The 25,930-nt window shown below is 43.1% G+C and overlaps 2 protein-coding genes and 3 pseudogenes across 2 annotated transcripts; all 5 read right to left on the bottom strand.

Moving 5' to 3' along the window:
• Positions 1–828: 828 nt before the first annotated feature.
• LOC139548462 (uncharacterized) lies at positions 829–9,426 on the bottom strand. The gene is made up of 3 exons (XM_071358169.1): positions 8,708–9,426; positions 2,348–2,400; positions 829–2,118 (listed from the first exon to the last, which is right to left on the bottom strand). Exons 1-3 carry the CDS (start codon positions 9,335–9,337, stop codon positions 1,443–1,445), a joined length of 1,359 nt encoding a protein of 452 aa, XP_071214270.1. The 5' UTR covers positions 9,338–9,426; the 3' UTR covers positions 829–1,442.
• Positions 5,354–6,504, bottom strand: LOC139548005 (claudin-4-like; annotated as a pseudogene).
• Positions 9,427–11,285: 1,859 nt separating the features above from the next.
• On the bottom strand, positions 11,286–12,704 carry cldnf (claudin f). The gene has a single exon (XM_071357293.1). It carries the CDS (start codon positions 12,604–12,606, stop codon positions 11,839–11,841), a length of 768 nt encoding a protein of 255 aa, XP_071213394.1. The 5' UTR covers positions 12,607–12,704; the 3' UTR covers positions 11,286–11,838.
• A 1,281-nt stretch (positions 12,705–13,985) lies between these two features.
• On the bottom strand, positions 13,986–15,141 carry LOC139548006 (claudin-like protein ZF-A89; annotated as a pseudogene).
• A 118-nt stretch (positions 15,142–15,259) lies between these two features.
• LOC139548007 (claudin-4-like) lies at positions 15,260–20,844 on the bottom strand (annotated as a pseudogene).
• Positions 20,845–25,930: the final 5,086 nt, after the last annotated feature.

Here is a 25,930-nt window from a genome sequence, read left to right as displayed (position 1 = left end):
AGGGAGTTTGTTCCACCATTGGGGTGCCAGAGCAGCGAACAGTTTTGACTGGGCTGAGCGGGAACTGTACTTCCTCAGAGGTAGGGAGGCGAGCAGGCCAGAGGTGGATGAACGCAGTGCCCTTGTTTGGGTGTAGGGCCTGATCAGAGCCTGAAGGTACGGAGGTGCCGTTCCCCTCACAGCTCCGTAGGCAAGCACCATGGTCTTGTAGCGGATGCGAGCTTTAACTGGAAGCCAGTGGAGAGAGCGGAGGAGCGGGGTGACGTGAGAGAACTTGGGAAAGTTGAACACCAGACGGGCTGCGGCGTTCTGGATGAGTTGTAGGGGTTTAATGGCACAGGCAGGGAGCCCAGCCAACAGCGAGTTGCAGTAATCCAGACGGGAGATGACAAGTGCCTGGATTAGGACCTGCGCCGCTTCCTGCGTGAGGCAGGGTCGTACTCTGCGAATGTTGTAGAGCATGAACCTACAGGAACGGGTCACCGCCTTGATGTTAGTTGAGAACGACAGGGTGTTGTCCAGGATCACGCCAAGGTTCTTAGCACTCTGGGAGGAGGACACAATGGAGTTGTCAACCGTGATGGCGAGATCATGGAACGGGCAGTCCTTCCCCGGGAGGAAGAGCAGCTCCGTCTTGCCGAGGTTCAGCTTGAGGTGGTGATCCGTCATCCACACTGATATGTCTGCCAGACATGCAGAGATGCGATTCACCACCTGGTTATCAGAGGGGGGAAATTCTGAATGTTCAATGTTCTCCCTTCTAATGAGTTTTGATACACTTTTTCAATAAGATAAATAAAAGATGCAACAAAAGTCATTTCTAATCAAAATGTTTATTTCTATTAAGTTCAAATCGCAAACCATTCAAAGAATATGATTTGTTGCCCACTAAAGTACTGCCTCTATTCTCTTAGCATAATCTCTAATCATAAAATTAACTGTGATAAACATTGTTACAAAAACACACGATAAGTAGTAACCACAGTTGAATAGGATGGGAAAAATGAAAGTATGTGAATTACAATACAGGGATATAAAAACAATCAGGTTCATTCAGTTGACGTAGTTGTACTGTCAATATTAGTAACCTATTGATTTTCAGTGATTATATTTCAATAACAGATGTTTCCTCAGTAAACATATTTCATGGTGATAGAGTGAACATTTGAATAGCTACAATTACCTAAGTCAGACTATTTTGTAACAAGAATCAATTAACATGATCTTATTTTTAAAAAACTTCCACCAAGCTATCAAATAGTTCCAGGGCAATTCTAAATCTATGAAAGTCAGACAATACACCGAATGACCAGACATGGACATTCATTGTACAAAATAACAATGTTGTCATGGAAAAACTTGCTGTGACATGTCTCTTCATAGTGCCAACACCTGCCAACACTATTTGCCTGAAGTTAAAAGGCAAATAAAGCACTCCCCTCTCACACATAGTTCTTTATGGCGTAGCTGCTGTGAGTGTGAGTGGGCATCCTAGCCAGGGTGTACCTACTGCTGGAACCATGCCTGCCCTCTCTCCCCCCTGGAGGACAGCTGGTACACAGCACCCCTCCTCCACAGAACAGGAACCCAGAGGTCACCCAGCCCACATAGATGGCCGCCCCCATCTCTTTCTTCAGCACCTCAGGGACCCGCGGGTTATAGAAGTCCCTAATGATTGACTGGGCCGTCCAGGACACAGCCACTATGATGCTTAACCCAGCCAGGGCGAAGGTGACCCCTGCGGCCTGCACCATGCTGGCTTTGAACTTGGGATGGCTCAGGCAGTTGGTACACCTAGCCCCCAGGAGGAAGACGAGGAACGCCAGGCAGCCCAGTACCATGCTGATGACGATGAGGCCCCTGGCCGCCTGGAGGTCAGGGGACAGGTCTAGAAGAGCGTCATAGATCTTACACTGCATCTGTCCCGTGGTTTCAGACACACAGGTCATCCACAGGCCCTCCCAGAACACCTGCATGACCACCAGGTGGGTGCCGATGAACGCTGTAACCTTCCACATGGGCAAGGCGCAGATCAGGATGGTGCCTGCCAGGCCCACCATGGACAGGGTGATGCCCAGCTCCTCCACAGCCATGGGGGGCGTTACAGCTTGTGCAGAACTGGGGATGAAACAAAGAGAAAAAATATGTTTTAACAATATGCTCAAAATGTCTGTTTGCTCTTTTATCTCTGTGATTACAGACTAGCAATTTCCACAAATGTTTTTCTTCTATTTATACTTTTTTATTTTCCATTTACAAAGACAACAACACAGTGAGATGTTTTTTTACATTGTGTGTCATTCTTATCCAGAGTGACTTACAGTAGTGAGTGCATACATTTTCGTACTTGTCCCCCGTGGGAATTGAACCCACAACCCTGGTGTTGCAAGTGCAACTGAGCTACATGGGACAGACAACCAACATCCAAACATGACAATAAACAATAGAAGGGGGAGGACACCCATTGATCCCTGCCACAACAAGCTAGGTATCCTCTGGGACCTGGCAAGAGGGAGGGTATAGTTCAGAAACAAATACACAGTTGATATACTAGGCTATGCTCTATGGTTTACACATATTATTCTAGTGTTCCAGAGACCCTCTGGGTCATTGTCATAGTCTTGGAGGGCAGATGCCGCTCGTTCCATAGTCAATAAGTCAATGAATTCCCTTAACCAAATGTCCATGCACTGCGGTTTACGCACCTTAAAAGGTATAAGTATGGTCCGTTTGACTGATAGGAAGGCCTATGCAATGTGTTGTTTGGTTCTAGGTTGGACATTGTCCACCCTACTTCCTAACAGGCACACTACAGGACACAGTGGGAAACATACATTATGTACAGTGCCTTCAGAAAGTATTCAGACCGCTTGACTTTTTCCACATTTTGTTAGGTTACAGCCTTATTCTAAAATTGATTATATTGGTTTTTTTCCTAGTCAATATACACACAATACCCCATAATGACAAAGCAAAAACAGGATTTTAGAAATGTTTATAATTTTTTTTACTGAAATATACATTTGCATAAGTATTCAGACCCTTTACTTAGTACTTTGTTGAAGCACCTTTGGCAGCAATTACAGCCTTGAGTGTTCTGGGTATGATGCTACAAGCTTGGACCACCTGTATTTGGGGAGTTTCTCCCATTCTTCTCTGCAGATCCTCTCAAGCTCTGTCAGGTTGGATGCGGAGCGTTGCTGCACAGCTATTTTCAGGTCTCTCCAGAGATATTTGATCAGGTTCAAGTCTGGGCTCCAGCTGAGCCACTCAAGGAGACTTGTCCTGAAGCCACTCCTGCGTTGTCTTGGCTTTGTGCTTAGGGTTGTTGTCCTGATGGAAGGTGAACCTTCACCCCAGTCTGAGGTCCTGTGCGCTCTGGAGGAGGTTTTCATCAAGGATCTCTCTGTACTTTGCTCCATACATCTTTCCATCAATCCTGACTAGTCTCCCACTCCCTGCAGGCGCAAAACATCCCACAGCATGATGCTGCCACCACCATGCTTCACCGTAGGGATGGTGCCAGGTTTCCTCTAGAAGTGATGCTTGTCATTCAGGCCAAAGAGTTCAATCTTGGTTTCATTTAGACCAGAGAATCTTGTTTCTCATGGTCTGAGAGTCTTTAGTTGTCTTTTGGCAAACTCCAAGTGGGCTGTCATATGCTTTTTACTGAGGAGTGGCTTCCGTCTGGCCACTCTACCATAAAGACTTGATTGGTGGAGTGCTGCAGAGATGGTTGTTCTTCTGGAAGGTTCTCCCATCTCCACAGAGGAACTCTAGAGCTCTGTCAGAATGACCATAGGGTTCTTGGTCACCTCCCTAACTAAGGCCCTTCTCCACCGATTGCTCAGTTTGGCCGGGCGGCCAGCTCTAGGAATAGTCTTGGAAGTTCCAAATGTCTTCCATTTAAGAATGATGGAGGCCACTGTGTTCTTGGGGACCTTCAATGCTGCAGACATTTTTTGGTACCCTTCCCCAGATCTGTGCCTCGACACAATCCTGTCTCGGAGCTTTACGGACAATTCCTTCAACCTCATGGCTTGGTTTTTGCTCTGACATGCACTGTCAACTGTGGGACCTTATATAGACAGGTGTTTGCCTTTCCAGATCATGTCCAATCAATTGAATTTACCACTGGTGGACTCCAATCAAGTTGTAGAATCATCCCAAGGATGATACATTGAAACAGGATGCACTTGAGCATCCTGAATACTTATGTAAATAGGGTATTTCAGTGTTTTATTTTTAGTAAATTTGCAAAAAATCGAAAAACCTATTTTTGCTTTGTCATTATGGAGTATTGTGTGTAGATTGCTGGGGATTTTTTTTCTTCATTTAATCAATTTTAGAATAACTCTAACATAAAAAAATGTGGAAGAAGTCAAGGGGTCTGAATACTTTCTGAAGGCACTGTATATACCACTAGATAGCAGTAGTGTGTCATCAGTGTAGGACCTATTTGATGGAGGGACATGTAATTGTATATGTTGGTCGAAAAACACATTGAAACAGTCATTGAGTTTGAAGCATGGGTGGAATTCTCTGACACTAGTTCCTGTCAAACAGGTTTTTACCAGTCTTCTATTTTAACCTTACAGAGAACATTTTATGATCATGATGAATGCATTTCGTGAAAACAAGGACATCAGTGGGAGTACTGAATTCACAAACACTCACCTGAAATATGAAAAGATAGTTTATTGTAATAAAACAGAGAACATACAACAGTAAAAAAGTTGCTGACTAATATAATTTGCAACAGTGTATAATCAACTTGCCAGGACTTCGAGAAACAAATAACATTTACATATACTGAACAAAAATATAATCGCAACTTGCAACAATTTCTATGATTTTTCTGAATTACAGTTAAGGAAATCAGTCAATTTAAATAAACTAATAAGGCCCTAATCCAGCCAATCAGAATTTGTTTCACGCAGGTGAAGAAGTCGGATCTGGAGGACCTGGGCTGGCGTGGTTACATGTGGTCTGTGGTTGTGAGGCCGGTTGGATGTACTGACAAATTCTCTGAAATGACATTGGAGGTGGCTTATGGTAGAAAAATGAACATTCAATTCTCTGCCAACAGCTCTGGTGAACATTCCTGCTGTCAGCATGCCAATTGCATTCTGCCTCAAAACTTGAGACATCTGTGCCATTGTGTTGTGTGACAAAATTGCACATTTTAGAGTGGCCTTTTATTGTCCACTGCACAGGGTGCACCTGTGTAATGATCATGCTGTTTAATCAGCTTTTTGATATGCCACACCTGTCAGGTGGATGGATTATCTTGACAAAGGATAAAATGCTCACTAAAATACTCATGTAAACAAATTTGTGCACAAAATTGGAGAAAGGTAAGGGATCTTTTATTTCATCTCATGAACCATGGGACCAGCACTTTACATGTTATGTTTATATTTTTGTTCAGTGTATATCTAAACAGTAGCATATTAATACACTCATACACTCTTGGAAAAATATAGCTTTTTGGCTCTCCCCATTGGAGAACCCTTTGAAGAACCCTTTGGGTTCCAGGTAGAACCGTTTTGAGTTCTATACAGAATCCTTTCCAAAGAGATAACCGAAAAGGGTTCCCCTATGGGGCAGCTGAAGAATCCTTTTGGAACCCTTTTTTCTAAGAGTGAAGTGTTTCCCTGGCTAATCAATCAAAAAGTTAAGTGCATCATTTCCTTTATAGTACAGTTTTTTTGCATACAACATCTTTCCATTGGTACCTTTTCCTTTATATTCCACTGTCCGTCCATGTACCTTATACCACCAATACCTTTTGAAAAGATGGAGAAACAACATTTTCATGCAGACCAGTTTGTCCCATGAACCTTCATATTAAATGTCGGTCTTTGTTGGGGTGGAGGAACTTGCCACAGAACCTGCCGGTTTGCTGTAACTTCCTGACGACTTGGCCAGTATATATTTCATAGAGGGGGCTTTGTCGTCCTCCTTGGGTTGGCAGTTATCACAGAGGAGTCCCCCTCCCAGGAGTAGCAGGATCCCAGCCCCCCAGCTCTCTCCGCTGAGCATTCACCAGGAGTCGGTTGTAAAAGTCCTGGATGATGAGACTGGCTGTTGAGGATACAGGGATGAGACACAGGATCCCACTGATGATGAGCACCACCCCTACCGCCACCGTCGCCCGTGCCTTGGCCACCTCCTCCAACAGAAAGTTGGTGCACTTTCCCCCGACAAACGCCATGAAGAGGCCAGCAATTCCCACCACGATGTCCACCACGACCAGCGCTCTAGCAACCTGCAGGTCGAAGCTGAGGGACATCATGGAGTCATATACCTTACTGCATCTGGCCCATGCTCTGGACCACACAGCTCATCCAGATGCCCTCACAGATGGTTTGCGAGGTGACATCGTTTTTTCAGATGAAGTCTATGACCCTCCACATGGGCACGCCGCCGACAATGGTCGTTCCCTACACAGACGATCAAGGCCAGGGCACTGCCCAGCATCTGAATGCCCATGGAACACATTCTGAATGCAGTGTCCTTCTGTCTCTCTCTACTCATTGACTAACTTTTTGTGTCTCCAAGTTAATACCGGAAGGTAATCAGGTGTTTCGGTGCATTTGAAAACGAGAAAGAAGAGTGTTACTAGCTGGTCCAGCTTTAAGAAACTGAGAGCCAGCCAAATAATACCAGCCTTACAGGATACATTGTTGTGTGTGGACAATAAAGGTGGGAGTTTCATTTTATTCTCCTTTTTGGATATGGTAGATCAGTTTACAAAGCTTTTATTGTTCAAACATCCTATGAGGAACGAGGATGTAGGCATGTGCTTGAAAACTCACCAGCTTGAAAGCTCAAACAGCAAAATTAACTTTCAATGTGATTCATTTGACTTTGTTAGCAATAGATGGCAAATAGTGCTGAAATAAATGTATAAATAGTCATGGGAGGACAGAAAAGAAAACAGAGGAGGGGAGCACTAAGCCCTATAAAGTACCCTTCTCGCACTGTGTGTTTTTGTGAACTCATCATACCTTCTTAGTTTACACATTCTCAACTAAAAATCAACAGTGATTTGTTTAGCTTTCCTGACACACCTATGCCAAGCTTCACTTTCACTGGGTTAGAGAGGTCACCAGATTCCAGAGCATGCAGTATGCCCCAACCGATTTGGAGACGTTCACATTGCATTGGCACGCCAATGCACAGAAAAGAGAGGTGGGGCTGGGGGCGAGAGATAATCTGATCTGTTTAAACTCATACAACATATTTTTATAATGTGCACTGTTAACTTAAGCATTATGTAATGTATGTAAACAGCGTCACAAGATGAAGATGTAACGAGACATGTTTTGGTATACTTGGCACAAGGAATTACGATGTAGTTTAAGGGGTGGTAAGGTGATACTGTTCTTAATGCTTCTTGTTCGAGAAAGTAGTGACAATTGTCTATTCAACAATGAATGAACAATGAAAACAAACCAGGTTCTACCAGTTTTTCCAATCTAAATAACAATAAATTATGAAAATATCCAGTAGGCCTATACATTTTGGCCAATCTCTGCACATCATCTCTACATAGCTGGTTCTGAGAGGAAGCCAGTTTAAATAGCAGAGCTTGTTTCACAGACAATAGTTTTTTCTTATCTAACCTGGCTTAAGTTGTGTAACTGGTTCATCTGTGCATTCTTGCAATCTGTCACTGCCAGTCTTCAAAGTAAATGTCTCAGTGAGTATTTCTAATAATGGGGGAAATCTATTTCAAATCTTTAGAAGAAATCAGTGTTCTCAGGATTGTGTGACAGGGTTAAATACTTTCCTCACTTTCTTACTCGAATCAATGGGATGTAAAGTCCCACTTTTGGTGTATTTCAAACAGAAGACAGTGAGGGAGGATTGTCAGTAGGTCATTTCACCTAAATAATATGCTATTAGACATTTTCAGCTAAGATTTCAGCTGAGAAAAAGGAAATCACAGTAACTTGGAGTAAATTTCTTAAAAAAGACAGTTAACACCAATGTATAAACTTTCATCAAAAAGAAAGGAGGACCAAGGCACTCTTCATATAATTAATTAAAATGCCTTTATTAGTATGGCATGGTCAATAGAAACAAAGTTTTTTTTAAACCGACGCGTTTCGGCTGCATGGCCTTCGTCAGGGAGTACTTTGTTGGAAATGTTTTATACACAAAAAAAAGAAGGTTTGCAATTGATTAAGTTCTTTAGACATAATCAATCAACATATATTGGCTGTTTGCAAAACATACTGTGATCTACTGTACAAAGTTATGACAAGTCGATTATACATATATAATGTACATATAGTCCATGTTCTTACATCAATACTATCATTCTGGCACAGTGTCCTTATACGGTAAAAGAGAAGTTAGGGTTATGGGAATGGCTTCAATTCACTTCAGTCATCACCCCATGACCCATGAGATGATCCCTCGACACTGCGTATAGAGTAGTACTACTTCTCTGTAACGTCATTTCTTATAGGCAACAGTTCTGTCTTGTCTTTTTCTTGCAAAGTTCTGAAGAGCTCAGTTAATTTGTTTTCACATATTCACTCTGTTCTGATTTCACATCACTTTCAAAACGTAAAATGGAAAAGAACAAGACTGGATAATACCAGTAACTTGCATGATATTTTCAATTCACAGAAGATTACCAAAGATAATCAAATAATTTACAGTCTTTCTTTCAACAGTTTCCTGCTCAAACGTAAGCTCTGCTGGTAGCTGTGGACCTTGCCTGTGAGTACTTCACTGGGTAGTCGTCACGCTCCTCCTTGGGTGGGCAGGAGCTGCAGAGGAGCCCCCCTCCCAGAATCAGGAGCCCTGCTGTGCCCCAGCCGATGTACAGTGAGGCCCCCAGCTCCCTCCTCTGGGCCTCGACCAGCAGAGGGTTGTAAAAATCCCTGATGATGGTGTTGGCAGACCAGCAGACAGGGACGAGGATGAGGACGCCAGCCACGATGAAGATGATCCCGCTGGCAATGGCTACTTTAGCTTTGGAAGCCTCATCCTCTACAAAGTTGGTGCACTTTCCTCCAGAAATTCCCAAGAGGATGCCGAAGCATGATGCGATGATGGCGATGACGCTCAGAGCTCTGGCAGCCTGCAGGTCCTGGGGTAAGGCCAGGAGGGAGTCGTAGATCTTGCACTGCATCTGTCCCGTGCTCTGGGTCACACAGTTCATCCACAAGCCCTCCCATATGACCTGAGCAGTCACGATGTTGGCTCCGATGAAGGCTGTGACTTTCCACATAGGCAGGGCACACACAATAATGGTCCCCAGGAACCCAATGATAGCCAGGACGAAGCCCAGCATCTGTCTTCCCATCGACACCATTTTGAAGACTTCTTGTTTTTTGTTGTAAAATCAATGAAGCTCAGGCAGAGGTTGTAGAGGAGAGTCAATGCAGGTCAGCACAGCTTGGTTGTAATCGTTGTTAACTAATCACTAAGTCACGTCCCCTGAAGTTATATGGACCTCTCTGCTCCTGAAAGGGTGGAGTCAACAGCCTTCCCCCTGACCTGAAACCAGTTGACGTGGTCATTTTCAAGCCGGACCAGATTCTTTCACCTCCCCTGTCGGTATGTGTGAATGACAATGGGTTTCGGTGAGATGCGCCTCAATCTCTTTGGACATGCTAACGAATACAAGACCTGTGAAGAAGAGATAGTAATTGGTCCATTCAAAAAATGCCTCTGTAGTGAATGCCGTTTGGCTGGGTGGTTAGGCCTGTCTGCCCACTGGTTTCAGGGTAGAGAGATAAACTGTCAACAATGCCACCTGAATTCTCATTAGTCATGGCCGGAAGTTCGAAGCTACTCCTGTTGTTCCCCGTTTTCATGATGACATTTTTTATTGCAACTATTGATTCCTGTAATCAAGTTGCTAATACCACCAGAATTGTGATTTGTCATAGCCAGAAGTAAGTTAAGGCCTATATTCAGTCTCTGTTTTCTTGGTTTTGATCCTGAACACATTTCTTTCATGTAATAAACCAATACATTAAAAACACACTACAGAACATTGCCTTTAAGCCCGGGTACAGATCTAAGAAACCTTGATTTTAAAGAAAGCTGTTGGCAATCTAGTTAAACAACCTATTTGAGTTACAGTCTAGACTCTCAAAACTATCCCACTGAGCACGGACGTCAATTCAACGTCTATTCCACGTTGGTTCAACGAACGTAATTTGAGTGAAATGATGTGGAAATGATGTAGATTCAACCATTGTGTGCCCAGTGGGATGTTTGTATATTTGGAGAGAGGAGATATGAGGTAGCTTTTGAGCAACCATGCTATCTCCAAAATGAAAGGAGATACACAGATACACGTCATCATGTAACTGAAAGATATTGATCCCTTAAAATCCTTAAGAGTCTATTGACACACCCTATCAAAATCCGTCAGTTTAAGCTGGAGATATCTTTTTTTTGCATGGGCTGTGTCTCAATACGTCACATCCTCCTATGTCGGCCTTCCGCATCTGCGGTGGAAAGTGGCCGAGCTACAGCGGAGTTTGTCAAACCATGAGAAAAAAATTGGTCCACTCACATAAACGTCTGTAGCGTCTGAACGGTTTGGCCTACAAACTAATATAGAAAGATGAGACTTTCACGAACACCAGGTGTTCTCCGTTTTGCTCTACGACCCCTATAAGCCCCACGGGACTTGTCTGATGTCGGTAATCGCTGATGTGCCATCTTCTGTCTAGCGTCAAAACCGTTTCGGCTACAAACTAAGTGTCACTGAAGGTAACCCATACAAATTAATGGAAATGTAGAGGTAGTTTTGTGTCAACAAAAATAAGGGGTTGAATATGTGTAAAAAATATATAGATATTTCCTGAGCTTTCTTATATCTCCTAGATATAAGACATACACTTCAAAACCTTATTCCTTATGTATTTTGCCATTTATGAATGTGTTATTCAATGCGCTACTATGCGCTATAGTAGTAAAGGCCAAATTTTTTAAAAAATCATTTTTTTTTATACCTGAAAGGGTTCTGAAATTCAAAATCAAATAGCTAAATGATCCATGGTATGACAATCTTAAACCAACTCCATATGTTAGCTTCGTACCCCCTCCCCCCCAACGACTTAGATGTTTAGATTCATCATTTAAGGCAGAGTTGAATTCAAAATGCAACTTTTAAAACATGAATCGCAAGTTAGAAAATGCATAGGCTTTGATTATTGGTATGATTATTGGTCATAGTTCATGAACATTTCAAATCGCAGTTATTGTTTCCCAACTTTTCCACAAAGACACATTAGGACTACACATTATTGTATATAATAACATGTGTGTTTATATTTGGTAAATATAGGCACAAAATATTTACAGAAAAATGTATTGTTTTCTGTGTACAGATACATCACAAGTCATAGACCAGCCAGCTATTTACAAGACAACAGTATCGGTTGCACAATGGGAGAACACAGGTTGCTGCTAAAATTAACATTTACGCTACATCCATTCTCATGATCAAACTATTTGTTGTAATGTTTGCATACTAGTATAGTAGTCAAGACATAAGGATTTACATTGTCAACATTTGAAAGAACAGATTCTTCCTCTTGTGTGAAAGTGCAAACACTCGTAAACATAATGAATATCATTCACACAATCATTTTCATGTCTATAAATTGCATGTTATTCTCATCAATAACAATATCTACATATCAATGTGGACAAAAGTACATGATATAAGTACATTTTGGTGGTGCAATTAAACTCTGCAGAGGCAAAGCTAAGCAAAACAATAGCTTGAAAACATCAAGGTCCAGAATACCAGTCAATATTCAGGGAGACGTTCCCTCTTTCCATTTCACTTTGTTACAGATACCGTCCAGGCCGTCCAGGTACAGCGTATTCTATTGGTGCTGCATATGGCTTGCTTGGTGCATACGAACCTGTCCCTGAGTAGGGTCTGCTGGCTGGGGTGTAAACTCTCCCATAGGGCCCTGCCTGGACCATTGGTTGGCCTGGATAGGGGTACATGGGCGCTCCTTGAGGATAGCCTGGGTACCCATACATCTTCTGGGGCGGGCAGGAGGTGCAGAGGATGATCCCCCCGATGAGGAGCAGCGCTGCGGAGCCCCAGCCGATGTAGATGGAGGCTCCTATCTCCCTCCTCTGGGTCTCGATGGTCAGAGGGTTATTAAAGTCTGAGATGGTGAACGCTGCCGACCAGCAGACGGGGATGAGGACCAGAAGAGCACCAATGAGCAGCAGGATGCCTCCAAGGATCGTCACTTTACCCTTGGAGGATTCAGACTTCAGGGTGCTGGTGCACTGGCCCCCGATGAAGGTGACAATCAGGCCGACAAAGTTGAAGATGATGGAGATGATGACCAGGGCCCTCGCTGCCTGAAGGTCTGTTGCTAGCCTCATCATTGAGTCGTTTATCTTGCACTGCATCTGTCCCGTGCTCTGCATCACGCAGTTCATCCACAGGCCGTCCCACACAATCTGTCCTGTTACAATGTTGGCACCGATGTAAGTGGTTACCCTCCACATGGGGATACCCGTGGTCACTGCCACCCCCACAAAGCCGATGAAGCTGAGCACCTGGCCCAACACCTCCTTTCCGATCCTTCCCATGACCAAAGGTTGTGTCCGGAGTGGGAGAAAGAGAAGTCTGGCTGCCTAGGTCTGGATCTCTGGAGCTATGTGAGAGGTCTGATTGACGATCAGAAACAACTGGAGCCCGCTGAGGAGGAAGAATGTGCAGTAGGAGTGGTTTCCTGCCACAAGGTGAGTTGTTCCGGACAGACCAGTTTCCTCAGGCTGTCACACTGTAGATACTTTGTGACACACAGACAGAGCTGACGAAGTGGTGACAATCCTTCACTAAATACTGTCATCTTCAGAAAGCTCTCTTTCATATGCGACAGGTTCAAAACAACCTAGAGTTCATTGGGATTACACTTCTTCCAACTTGATACCATCTACACTGAAACTGGCACTTCCATGAAGGCATTACCCATCTATAAAAATGCTAAATCCCAGACCTTCATTGTGACTTTGAAAATGTAAATAAATGCACATGTGCAGGCCTATTTACTTTATAAAAAGGTGGTTTTACCGACACTGTATGTATCAACATTTGGATTTTATATTTATATTTCAAAAGATGTAGGGTTAGGACATGTTATGAAAGTGACATTCCACTACCAGTTAGTCAATGTGTCATTTGTTTCCACAAGTGCGGTCAGATCATTTAGCGTTTCTGAATCTGCAGGTTACAAGAAACTGTCAACAACTTGCAATTTAGGGAAAATGGTAATGGTGACACTTCCTAACCACATCAGAACGTATCTTCATCCCAAAAGCCCTCACCTAACCACAAGAGCCATTTAGATTATGCTTAAGATACATTGAACACATTGTGTTGGGGAAATGGTTCTAACATGGTGACCCCAAACCACTAGCCTCGTATGAGGCAACCAAACCACTAGCCTCGTATGAGGCTACCAAACCACTAGCCTCATATGAGGCTACCAAACCACTAGCCTCGTATAAGGCTACCAAACCACTAGCCTCGTATGAGGCTACCAAACCACTAGCCTTGTATGAGGCTACCAAACCACTAGCCTTGTATGAGGCTACCAAACCACTAGCCTCGTATGAGGCTACCAAACCACGACAGTATTTAGAAATATCTATATCGGGCTTTGACATACCCTAACAAGGAGGGGTAAAGGAGAGGGAGGGTGCGTGTGTGAGATGGATGATATAATTAAGTGGACCCTGGAGGAGATTTAAAGAGTTATTGGCATTTGGTTTAATCTACTTCGTGGACAATCTTACCACACTGCCTCAAAGTAACTGTCCAGACTATGGAGTAGCCCATCCTACACAAGCCCTTTATCTTACAACAGTCCAACCACTCCACAGCCATCACTATTGCTTCAGCTGGAAATGTTACAGCAATGTGCAAGGGATCACTCATTTAAAAGGTGGAATGAAATACATTTGTCAATTTAAAAACTTTATTGGAAAATGTGTTTAAATTATTGGAGTTAAAACAAAAAGTTAGTTCAAAAGCCCCAAAGCAACATTATTAGGCTAGTCAATGTTCAACGCAAATATTGCCATGTGCTCACACATAGGCCTCTCTTGCCGAATAGGGTTTTACATATCTTGCCACATTGTATTTGGAGGAGTGTCCCCGATCCTGGCTTAGTGGACACTGGCTACAGAGAATCCCTCCACCCAGAAGCATGAGTCCCGTGGACCCCAGACTATGAAAATCCTCCCAATGCTGTGGAGACTGTGGACCACGTGTCCTCGATGCAGTTGGTGAATTTCCCCCCAACGTTAGACAGCAGCATGGCTTTGAGAGCGACCAGATGACCATTAGGGCGCGGGCCGCCTGTAGATCCTGAGGTAGTGCCAGCATGGAGTCGTAGACTTTACACTGCATTTGCCCCGTACTCAGTACCATGCATGTTCATCAACCACAGGCCTTTCCACATTATATGTGCTGTGACAATGTTGTTGCCAATGAATGCGGTCACTTTCCACATGGGAAGCGCGCAAATGATAATGTCTCCAAACCATCCGATCACACTGAGGCAAATGCCCAGAATTTGCAAACAAGCTGAATGCATGGTACAGTAGGCTACTTCTAGATGGTGTTAAAATGACAACAGTGGTTAGGTTTATAAAAGAAGAACGCTTATCTGCACCTATGGGGTCTAGATGAACCACACATGATAACAATTGTCTGGTGCTGCTCGGATTGGCCTGTTGCTGTGATAGACGATTCAGTAGGTCTAACTGAAACCTAATGTAGTAGGCCTAACAATGACAGTAGGCTACAGATGTTTTTGAGGCTGCGTTTACAAAGACAGAGCAATTCTGATATTTTTTCCACTAATTGCTCTTTTGACAAATCCTTTCAGCTCTGTAAAAGATCTGATGTGATTTGTCAAAAGACCAATTAGTGGAAAATATATCAGAATTGGGCTGCCTGTATACAGACAAATTCTAATTTCCATATCTCTTATTGTTTTTCTATTTTATGATCAAGTCAACATGTATCTGATCGTTATCAAGCATCTCAATAGTTATTTTAAATAGGTCAAGGTTTACACACCAAACAGAGCAGAGCATAGGGGTGTTTGTACTGATACTGGATAAAAAAAATTACCGCAACAGAAAGACAATTCACCTCACTAATAACCCAGTGAAAGCACATTTGTGTGATTAATTGTTGCGCTTTCATAAATAAATGGATAATACAGACGTATTATATTTATATTGTACAGTTTATTTACAATGATGACACACTTGTTTTAATCACAAGAACAATGTTAAGACAGTGCCAAAATGGAGACATAACTTGATATACAGTATTGCTAACCTCATGGATTTAATTTGACATTAAAGGATATTACCAGGGTACTTCAGTAGTAGAGAATATCAGCTGTTTAAAAAAAACTAAAATACTTACATTATAGTTATAACATAACTCGTAACATTATTTTAACTCAACAAACCCATTCAAGTTCTTTGTGATTTAAAACTCTCACAGTTTTTGGAATGAGAACTGTCCTTAGTGTCCACATTTAAATTGAATTTGATTAAGTAGATCTTAACATGACACTGACATGAACATCTCAGACATATTGCATGGGTCCGGAGGAGGTGGATCTGACCTGAGAGAACTTGGCCGGATAGTGGTGGTCCTGCTTGGGGGGACAGTTCCAGCACAGCAGCCCCCCTCCCATCAGCAGCAGTGCTGCAGCACCCCAGCCCATATACAGAGACGCCCCCAGCTCCCTCCTCTGGGCCTCGATCAGCAGGGGGTTGTAGAAATCCCTGATGATGGTGTTGGCTGACCAGGACACTGGGATGAGGCAGAGGATGCCTGAGATGATGTAGAGGACTCCAGCCACAATACAGGCTCTAGCCTTGGATCCCTCTTCTGCTATGCAGTTGGTGCATTTCCCTCCTGCAATCGACAAGCAGATGCCGACGATACCTGTCAGGATGGAGATGATGATCATGGCTCTGGCGGCCTGGAGGTCCTGGGGTAGTGCCAGCATGGAGTCGTAGACCTTACACTGCATCTGGCCCGTGCTCTGCACAACACAGTTCATCCACATTCCCTCCCAGATTGTTTGGGCCGTGACGATGTTGGCTCCGATGAAGGCTGTGACCTTCCACATAGGCAGGGCACACACGATGATGACCATCAACCAGCCGATCAACGACATGATGATGCCCATGATCTGGATCCCCTGGGAAACCATCTTGACTGAATAGTTCCTCACACACACACTGTCCACTGATTGTTCCTGACCTCACACACGCCAACCTGAGTATCACACACTCCAAGCTGAGTACGGACAGGTCCCGAGGAGTCGAGCTATTCCCAAAGAGTTCAGAGATGGTTCACACAACAGGGACCAGTATTTATAGAGTTGTGTTGTAGGAGTTGGGGTTTGTAATGTGTTAAAAACAGAGATATGATGCAGGTATATGATACTACAAGTCCCTGCTCTGCTCCCATTTGCTGAGGAATGTTTATACACAAACAGACAGAAGCCCGGTGACCTCTAGCAGTGCTGACCTAAGAGAAAAGAGCAGCTTCAAGGTCATGTAGCCACTTGACACGGAAACAAAACAGCTATTCCTTCTGACTCACTACTATGGGACTCTATCAAAGAATGACTTGGAAACTGACTATGGAGTTTTAAAAATAGGGATTTGAAAAAAGAGTTGGGTTATCAGGAAATGTGTTATTTGGAGGTGTTTAAAACTACATATTTTTTTATGACTGCACACTAATATTTGATTGACACTTTATTCAGGACACAAAAATACAAGATGAAGTGTGGTGTAACAGAATGTGTGGTGTAACAGAATGATGATGTTTTATGTTTTTATTCCTGTAGGGGACACCATTGGACAATAAAGGATGCTCAAGAGGTGAGTGTCATCTTACTCGAAATCCAAGTGTAGACTAAAGTAAAAGTCACATTCCAGTGGCAAAGCCGTTTCTCAACCTCCAGTCTTCTCAAGCCATCAATCAGTTGTCCATTTTCTCTTATGTTAAATTTACCTGGGCTACTGTAGCAAACAAAACTTTAGGCCTACATTTCAGCTTGGCTAACCTGGAATATAAAGTATCTAAAATGGAATTGGGATGTTATTTTAGGGTGAAACTGTCAACTAAACAGTAATCTAATACACTGCTCAAAAAAATAAAGGGAACACTTAAACAACACAATGTAACTCCAAGTCAATCACACTTCTGTGAAATCAAACTGTCCACTTAGGAAGCAACACTGATTGACAATAAATTTCACATGCTGTTGTGCAAATGGAATAGACAACAGGTGGAAATGATAGGCAATTAGCAAGACACCCCCAATAAAGGAGTGGTTCTGCAGGTGGTGACCACAGACCACTTCTCAGTTCCTATGCTTCCTGGCTGATGTTTTGGTCACTTTTGAATGCTGGCGGTGCTTTCACTCTAGTGGTAGCATGAGACGGAGTCTACAACCCACACAAGTGGCTCAGGTAGTGCAGCTCATCCAGGATGACACATCAATGCGAGCTGTGGCAAGAAGGTTTGCTGTGTCTGTCAGCGTAGTGTCCAGAGCATGGAGGCGCTACCAGGAGACAGGCCAGTACATCAGGAGACGTGGAGGAGGCCGTAGGAGGGCAACAACCCAGCAGCAGGACCGCTACCTCCTCCTTTGAGCAGGAGGAGCACTGCCAGAGCCCTGCAAAATGACCTCCAGCAGGCCACAAATGTGCATGTGTCTGCTCAAACGGTCAGAAACAGACTCCATGAGGGTGGTATGAGGGCCCGACGTCCACAGGTGGGGGTTGTGCTTACAGCCCAACACCGTGCAGGACGTTTGGCATTTGCCAGAGAACACCAAGATTGGTAAATTCGCCACTGGCGCCCTGTGCTCTTCACAGGTGAAAGCAGGTTCACACTGAGCATGTGACAGACGTGACAGAGTCTGGAGACGCCGTGGAGAACGTTCTGCTGCCTGCAACATCCTCCAGCATGACCGGTTTGGTGGTGGGTCAGTCATGGTGTGGGGTGGTATTTCTTTGGGGGGCCGCACAGCCCTCCATGTGCTCGCCAGAGGTAGCCTGACTGCCATTAGGTACCGAGATGAGATCCTCAGACCCCTTGTGAGACCATATGCTGGTGCGGTTGGCCCTGGGTTCCTTCTAATGCAAGACAATGCTAGACCTCATGTGGCTGGAGTGTGTCAGCAGTTCCTGCAAGAGGAAGGCATTGATGCTATGGACTGGCCCGCCCGTTCCCCAGACCTGAATCCAATTGAGCACATCTGGGACATCATGTCTCGCTCCATCCACCAACGCCACGTTGCACCACAGACTGTCCAGGAGTTGGCGGATGCTTTAGTCCAGGTCTGGGAGGAGATGCCTCAGGAGACCATCCGCCACCTCATCAGGAGCATGCCCAGGCATTGTAGGGAGGTCATACAGGCACGTGGAGGCCACACACACTACTGAGCCTCATTTTGACTTGTTTTAAGGACATTACATCAAAGTTGGATCAGCCTGTAGTGTGGTTTTCCACTTTAATTTTGAGTGTGACTCCAAATCCAGACCTCCATGGGTTGATACATTTGATTTACATTGATCATTTTTGTGTGATTTTGTTGTCAGCACATTCAACTATGTAAAGAAAAAAGTATTTAATAAGAATATTTCATTCATTCAGATCTAGGATGTGTTATTTTAGTGTTCCCTTTATTTTTTTGAGCAGTGTATATCTAGTCTGTAATTTCGCAACGAAAATGTCTGTTTAACAGTTGGTGTGAGGTGTTGCTGAAGAGCTAAGAATAACCAGTGCCATGCTGAGGGATATGATATTATTATCAAAGGCTGTTGCTCATGTACAGTCAAAGAAAACATGAGACAGTGAATTTGAAGTTGAACAAAAATGTTTATTTACACTTTTATCACCATTGAAATTTATATTTTCAGAATCATACATACATAAAAAAATATACATTTAGTCAAAATGATGAATGAAATATGCACTTTCAATGCAATGTTGTGGGGCAGCAGGTAGCCTAGTGGTTAGAGCGTTGGACTAGTAACCGAAAAGTTGCAAGATCGAATCCCCGAGCTGACAAGGTAAAAATCTGTCGTTCTGCCGCTGAACAAGGCAGTTAACCCACTGTTCCTAGGTCGTCATTGAAAATAAGAATTTGTTCTTAACTGACTTGCCTAGTTAAATAAAGCTAAAAATGTTATGAGAAACCCATTCTGAAATCTTTTATACATATTTTATATGAATATACATCTGAAGGAGTATTAGCTGACATTACATGTCATTTCTGTGCCACTGTCTGTCTTTAGCTAAAGTCAAATACAATGGCATTTTGTCATTTAGCATTCGAACCAAGCTGTGATACCATGCAAACATGTACAAAAGCTGAAGAACAAACGCACATCCAGGTACTTTCCTCAGGTGCTGGAGTTGTAGGCGAACCCATGGAAAACAGACAGGAAAACGCTGCACACTGCTGCTCATGCTCCCAGGTGATATTTATTTACAACAACGTGTCGACCCTTAGGTCTTCATCAGGCATCCCACAATCTCACAAAATCACTATGTGTGACAGTAAGGATCAAACTGCACAGCACCTGTTATAAATATACATAGTCTATCTTTCTTTTATAGTTTATCTTGCTTTTCTTTCTCTTACTTCTCTCCGTGAAGTTTTTCCCACTCCTCAAACATAGCCCTTGGGTGCTGAGGGCCTGGCAGCTGAGTACTTTTATTTGTATCATTTGTTTTTAGGGGGTAGATCAGCTTTAATATTGCAGATAGATTGTGACTTCTATCAATGTAATTGTCTGCATCACTTCCAATCCCCCATATATAGTTTTTTTTATCTATTTTCCTTCTTTATTATTTTCCCCTCCCCTAACCCTACCAACCCTCTCCTAACCCTCCCACCCCTCCCCCTCCCAACCCTCCCCCAATCCTCCCACCATCCCCCAACCCTCCCACCCCTCCCCCAATCCCTCCCTCCCCTAATACTACCAGCCCTCCCCAATCCTTCCACCCCTCCCCCAATCCCCCCACCCCTCCCCTAACCCTACCACCCCTCCCCTAACCCTACACCTGCTCTAATCCTAGCACTAATAGGAGTAAACTAATAGATAACTGGGTACTTAGTGTGGTAATTGTCCTCTTTACAGGAACAGTTGGCACAGAGGAAGCCGCCTCCCATGATCATGAGGGGCGCGGCCCCCCCAGCCAATGTAGAGCGTGGCCCCCAGCTCCATCTTCTGAGACCTTGTCTGCAAGGGGTCCCTGATGATGGTGTTGGCCGACCAGCAAACAGGGATGAGGCACAGGACGACAGCGATGATGACTAGACCCTTGCCAACGCCTATTCCGGATTTGGCCCTCTCATCCTCCACGCAGTTGGTGCACTTGCCCCGGACCACGGCGAGCAGGATGCCCACCAGGCCCATCATGATAGAGATGATGGGATCACGAGCGGCATGGAGGTGCTGGGGTGGATCCAGCATGGAGTCGTAGACCGTACACTGTATCTGACCTCTACTCTGATCACACAGACCTTCCACATTCCCTCCAATAAGTTTTGTGTCATGATGTTCTCGCCGATGAAGGCTGTGACCTTCCATTGAGGCAGGGCACAGACCACGATGACCACGATCCAGCCAATGATGCCCAGGGCTGCGCCCAGCATCTGAAACACAGCAGATACCATATTTTCTTCTTCTTCAAGTCCTAGAGGAGTCGATGAAGGAAATCAGCCCAAAATGTGTATTTTCTTAGAAATCAGTTGCTTGGTATGTCTTGCTTGAAAGATATCCATGTGTCAATGTTTAAGCCATATTGGGAGCAGGTGCTTTTATACACCTGACTTGGGAGAGGCTTGGCACACACACACGCTCAAACACAGCTTTGACATGACTTGCCGCTTCCTCCCCAGGGCATGTGCCGTCATGCTGGCTGTTTTGTTGTCTTCTCTATTAAATGGTACAAGTGGAACAGCCTCATTGTGACTCAGTGTTCAAATGGTTTTAACCAAGCTAAAGTGGAACCGTGTGTGCCAACACACTTAAAAGTATAAACTCAGTGTCAGGGTTTCAGTATTTTCTCCTCTCTTTTGCAAGTTCCATGCTTATCTTCACACTACATTATGTGGAATGGAACTAATAGAAAAACATCTGGTCATGTTAGAGAATATCTGTGAATAAGGATTTTTTTAAATCTTTTCTCAAACTCAAATATCAATGCTAGACAGGTAAAAGTATTATAATCTGACAATTAGACCATTCGATTGAGATAGTTCCCAACCCCTTTCCTCTTAATATGAACAGAGCCCTTACATTTCTCAAATCAAAGGGATGTCTCTATATAGAGTTTTCGATGAGAGAATTTTAACAAAATGTTATTCTACTTCGGCTACCTACATTACCTGACATTCACTCTTCACCTTTGAACCCATGGCTGACCTTTGCAGCTCTGGGACTCCCAGCAGGTCATGTTGACTTGAAACAATGCCAGAATACACACACGCTTTTATAACTCTAATGGCAGAGTTTAACCAGGATATCCACTTATTTCATTATTTCAAATACCAGTACATCATCCTACAGCTCCCCTTGAATACATAGGCCTACTGTAACTTATTATTTTCCTGCTTGAGTTTACAGTCCCTTGCATAGAATATGTTACAAGACTGCAACAAGAGTTAATATGTAAGGTGCTCTTTGGTTTCCCAGGCTTGTGACATTGTCAAAATAATGTAGGCATGTTGCCTTTCTATGAGATAATCGCTTACTGTAACGTACGATGTTTGAAGGAGACCAAGGTGCAGCGTAATTTGTGGTCATCATATTTATTAAAATGAGAACCAGCAACAAAATAAGAAAATGAACCCAAACGTACCGTTCCGTAGGCTACAAGAGCTGTACAAAAACAAGATCCCACAACATAGGTGGCAAAAAAGGCTACCTAAGTATGATTCCCAATCAGAGACAACGATAGACAGCTGCCTCTGATTGGGAACCATACTCGGCCAAACACAAAGAAATACAAAACATAGAATGCCCACCCCACATCACACCCTGACCTAACCAAATAGAGAAATAAAACGGCTCTCTAAGGTCAGGGCGTGACACTTACAAAAACAGTACAAATATTTAAACTAAAGTTACATTTCATCAGGGGTGTAGTGCTGCAGGAGAGCAAGGAAGCAATGCTCCCTCACCTTTTTCAATTTGAGAATACATGGAGCTGGTAAAAATATTATTTCTGAAGCTGAATCAATTATTGCAAGATCACATAATGATTAATTAGTATTTTACATAACAGAACCAAATATAATTGCATAGCATAGTAGGCCTATAATGTTACTGTTAGGCCTACACCAAAACACCTCCTCATTTGTAGCAAGATTTTAAGATGGTTAGTTGAAGCTGAATAGTCTCATTTGTTTTTCTCATGCGGCCAAAACGCAACAGCGCACACCATTTGCTATAATTTGCTCAAGAAAAGAGTATTTCAAGAAGATCTAAATGCATATTCTCTTGAAACTGATTGAGATCAAATGATTGGCATGCAGATGCAGTTTGGACATTTCAGCAGTAAAACGTGAAGAATTATCATTCACTATTGACAGTGATGGCCTATTTTGAAATCAGATATGCCTAACTTGATGTTTGAGGTTATTCAAAATATAACATTTTCTTGAGACAATATGTGCGTCGGCATAGGCAGACGTTGCATTTGGAGGATGCATTTTATGCATATTCTGTAATAATATTCAATAGGCTACATCTGTAAGTACAAACTTTGATTGAGAAATTATGACGTACTTTAAAAAAAAATTGGGGGCACTTCCGTACAAAAATAATTGCACTACACCACGACATTTCATTAAAACATTACAATTGGACATAAATGTGCAATCTGATAAAGACTACCGTATTGAGTGAGTGAATGATTGTCCTGTTACTCTACTCATTCTCAAGAGAGAAAAAGTGAACTCCCCTCCAGCGATGTTTGTTAAAGTATCTATCAACCAACCAATCAATCAATCAATCAATCAAATCTTTCTTTATGTCACCTGAGCAGTTGATAGATGCACATCAGACAAGTCATTCAGTTCATCCACCATTTTGTAAAGAGGCAAGAGCAAAAAGGAATAGTTGAAAGCTGACCTTGCAAGGAGACGTCAGTCCTTGGGGGTTGGAGGGCTATAGCCTGTTGTTCTTCCGTTCGCCTGGAGGACGTGTCTGCTTTGATGGACAAGGAGTCTGGCTGGTTAGTTCTGTGGACGGGTCTATCTTCGACTAGCCACAAACACAACCGAAGGTGATCGCAGTTGTCAGACTGTAGAGAGAAAAGGAAGGGGGGGGTAGCGATACAGATTGTTTCCATATATGAAAGAGGCCACTGTTAGAGAGCTTAAATTACCTCTAGGAACAATGCCTCTATTTTACCCTGGCATGGAGAAACTCAAGGAGATTGAGTTCCACACTCTGGTACTACGTATTGAGGAGGAGAAATTGTTTTGGAGCGTATCACCTTATAACTGAGATTACACTCAGATCGGCCTCAGAGGGTCAGATCAGATCGGCCTCAGAGGGTCCACTGTTTTAGGATCAGGAGTCCTACACCAGATCACGTAGTAAACATGTAATCAAACACTCAAACACCCGCAGTGCTACTACCCAGAAATGCCGCAAACAACATAGACACCTAGAAAGCAGAACCTTCTTGCAACATCTGTTTTTCTTATTTTGGTAACATTTTACATTACTTCTTCTCGTCCAGTGTTCTCTTATACAGCTGTAGTAACACTGTAATTACTCTAGTAACATGTTGTTAAATTGTTTCTAGTTTTTTTGTCAAACAGCATACATCTGGTTATATGGTGTAATGTTGATCACGTTGTGGAACTCCTAATAAAGAGGCAGTTGAAACTGAATGATAGTATTTCCAGATATTGTTATTGTTGTTCTGGGTGTAAGAAATAAAAGGCTTGTTGAGATACATGCAGTTTCAATAAAAGGCACACTACTCCCAGGATCACATGACGTTGGTCACAAAGAGACAAAAACACCTGCCACTGTCTAAACCAGGGCTGTTCAATGTCGGCCCTGGAGGGCTGAAACACTTCTGGTTTGTATCCTCTCCTTCAATTAAGGGACTCATTCAGACCTGGGACACCAGGTGAGTGCAATTAACTAGCAGAAGCAAAAAACAGACCTATTTAGGCCCTGCAGAACTGGAATTGAACAGCCCTGGTCTAAACTGTACCTTTAGTATTGTCACGGCTGTCCTAAGAACGGGACCAAGGTGCAGCGGATGTTGAGTTCCACATATTTAATTCAAAGAGAAACTTAAACAAAATATATCAATAAACGAACAACTAAACGTGACTATACGATGCACAAACACACAACAATATCCCACAAACACAGGTGGGAAAAATAGCTACTTAAATATGATCCCCAATTAGAGACAATGATTACCAGCTGCCTCTAATTGGGAATCATACAAACACCAACATAGAAATGATAAACTAGAATACCCCCTAGTCACGCCCTGACCTACTACACCATAGAGAAACAAGGGCTGTCATGGCTGTTGAATGAACAGGACCAAGGTGCAGCGTTGTGAGCGTACATTTTATTTTATTTTAAAAATGATGCCAACAAAACAACAAACGAGAAAACAACCGTGAAGCTATAGTGCCAACAACATAGACAACTTCCCACAAAGACAGGTGGAAAAAAGGGCTACCTAAGTATGGTTCTCAATCAGAGACAACGATAGACAGCTGTCCCTGATTGAGAACCCTACCCGGCCAAAACATAGAAATACAAATAATAGAATATAGAATACCCACCCCAACTCACACCCTGACCAAACCAAAATAGAGACATAAACAGGATCTCTAAGGTCAGGGCGTGACAAGGGCTCTCTATGGTCAGGGCGTGACAAGTACCTTTCACACCACAGAAAGTATAAACACAGCCTATGTGTAGTGCTAATTGAACTATAACTTCTGGGGTTGAATAGTCATAGCTTTTTTATATAATACTAAGTGGTATAACCCAACCACACATTTTAGCTTATGTAGAGGTAGTGGTATTTTCAGACATTGTCATTGTTGTGGGTGTGAACTATTTATTTATTGAATTTTATTTAACCTTTATTTAACTAGACAAGTCAGTTAAGAACAAATTCTTATTTACAATGACGGCCTAACGAAAGGCTAGAAGGCATGTTGCACTCCCGTGATGCTATTATGGGAGAATTTGTATTTGGTTTTAGTATAATGGTTGATGAAAATAAGGATGTGTGGTTTTCTCCTACAAATACGGATATCCGTGTGTGTATCTGTGTGGGTGGTTGGGCAGGAGTCAGGGGGAGGTTGTTGTGTGTGATCTGTGATGTAATTATTCTGTGCCCAGGGATCATGATGAAGGGGACGGAGTCACAGTTTCAGTGGGTTATCCAAGCATGCGACAAAGATCTCACGTTAACTAGCAACCATTAGAAGCACAGGAAATTCAATTACTCATGTGGTTCTGGACTGACAGAGCATCACATGCATCATGACATGTAAACTAAATCAAATGGGTCATCAGGTGTAATAAGAGTTGTTATAATACTTTATTTCTTGTCATGAGAATCTTTATAATTCTCAGAAGATTTAGGTGACTATCCTCCAGACACAGTCGACTCACAAGTTCCTTTAAACCTACAGTTTGAATGTATCCCACTGTAATTTCATGTTTTCTAATGAAGGGATGAATTTAGAGGCAGTTATCACTTTTTTCAATTTTTTTGTCAGATCATATTTTCTCAGGGGATAATGCTGAGTAATGTGCCATCGTGTGTTGTGGCATCAGAGACACC

This window comes from Salvelinus alpinus, chromosome 21 (assembly GCF_045679555.1).
Source record: "Salvelinus alpinus chromosome 21, SLU_Salpinus.1, whole genome shotgun sequence".
NCBI lineage: Eukaryota > Metazoa > Chordata > Actinopteri > Salmoniformes > Salmonidae > Salvelinus > Salvelinus alpinus.
This window is presented reverse-complemented; position numbering and strand designations above follow the sequence as displayed.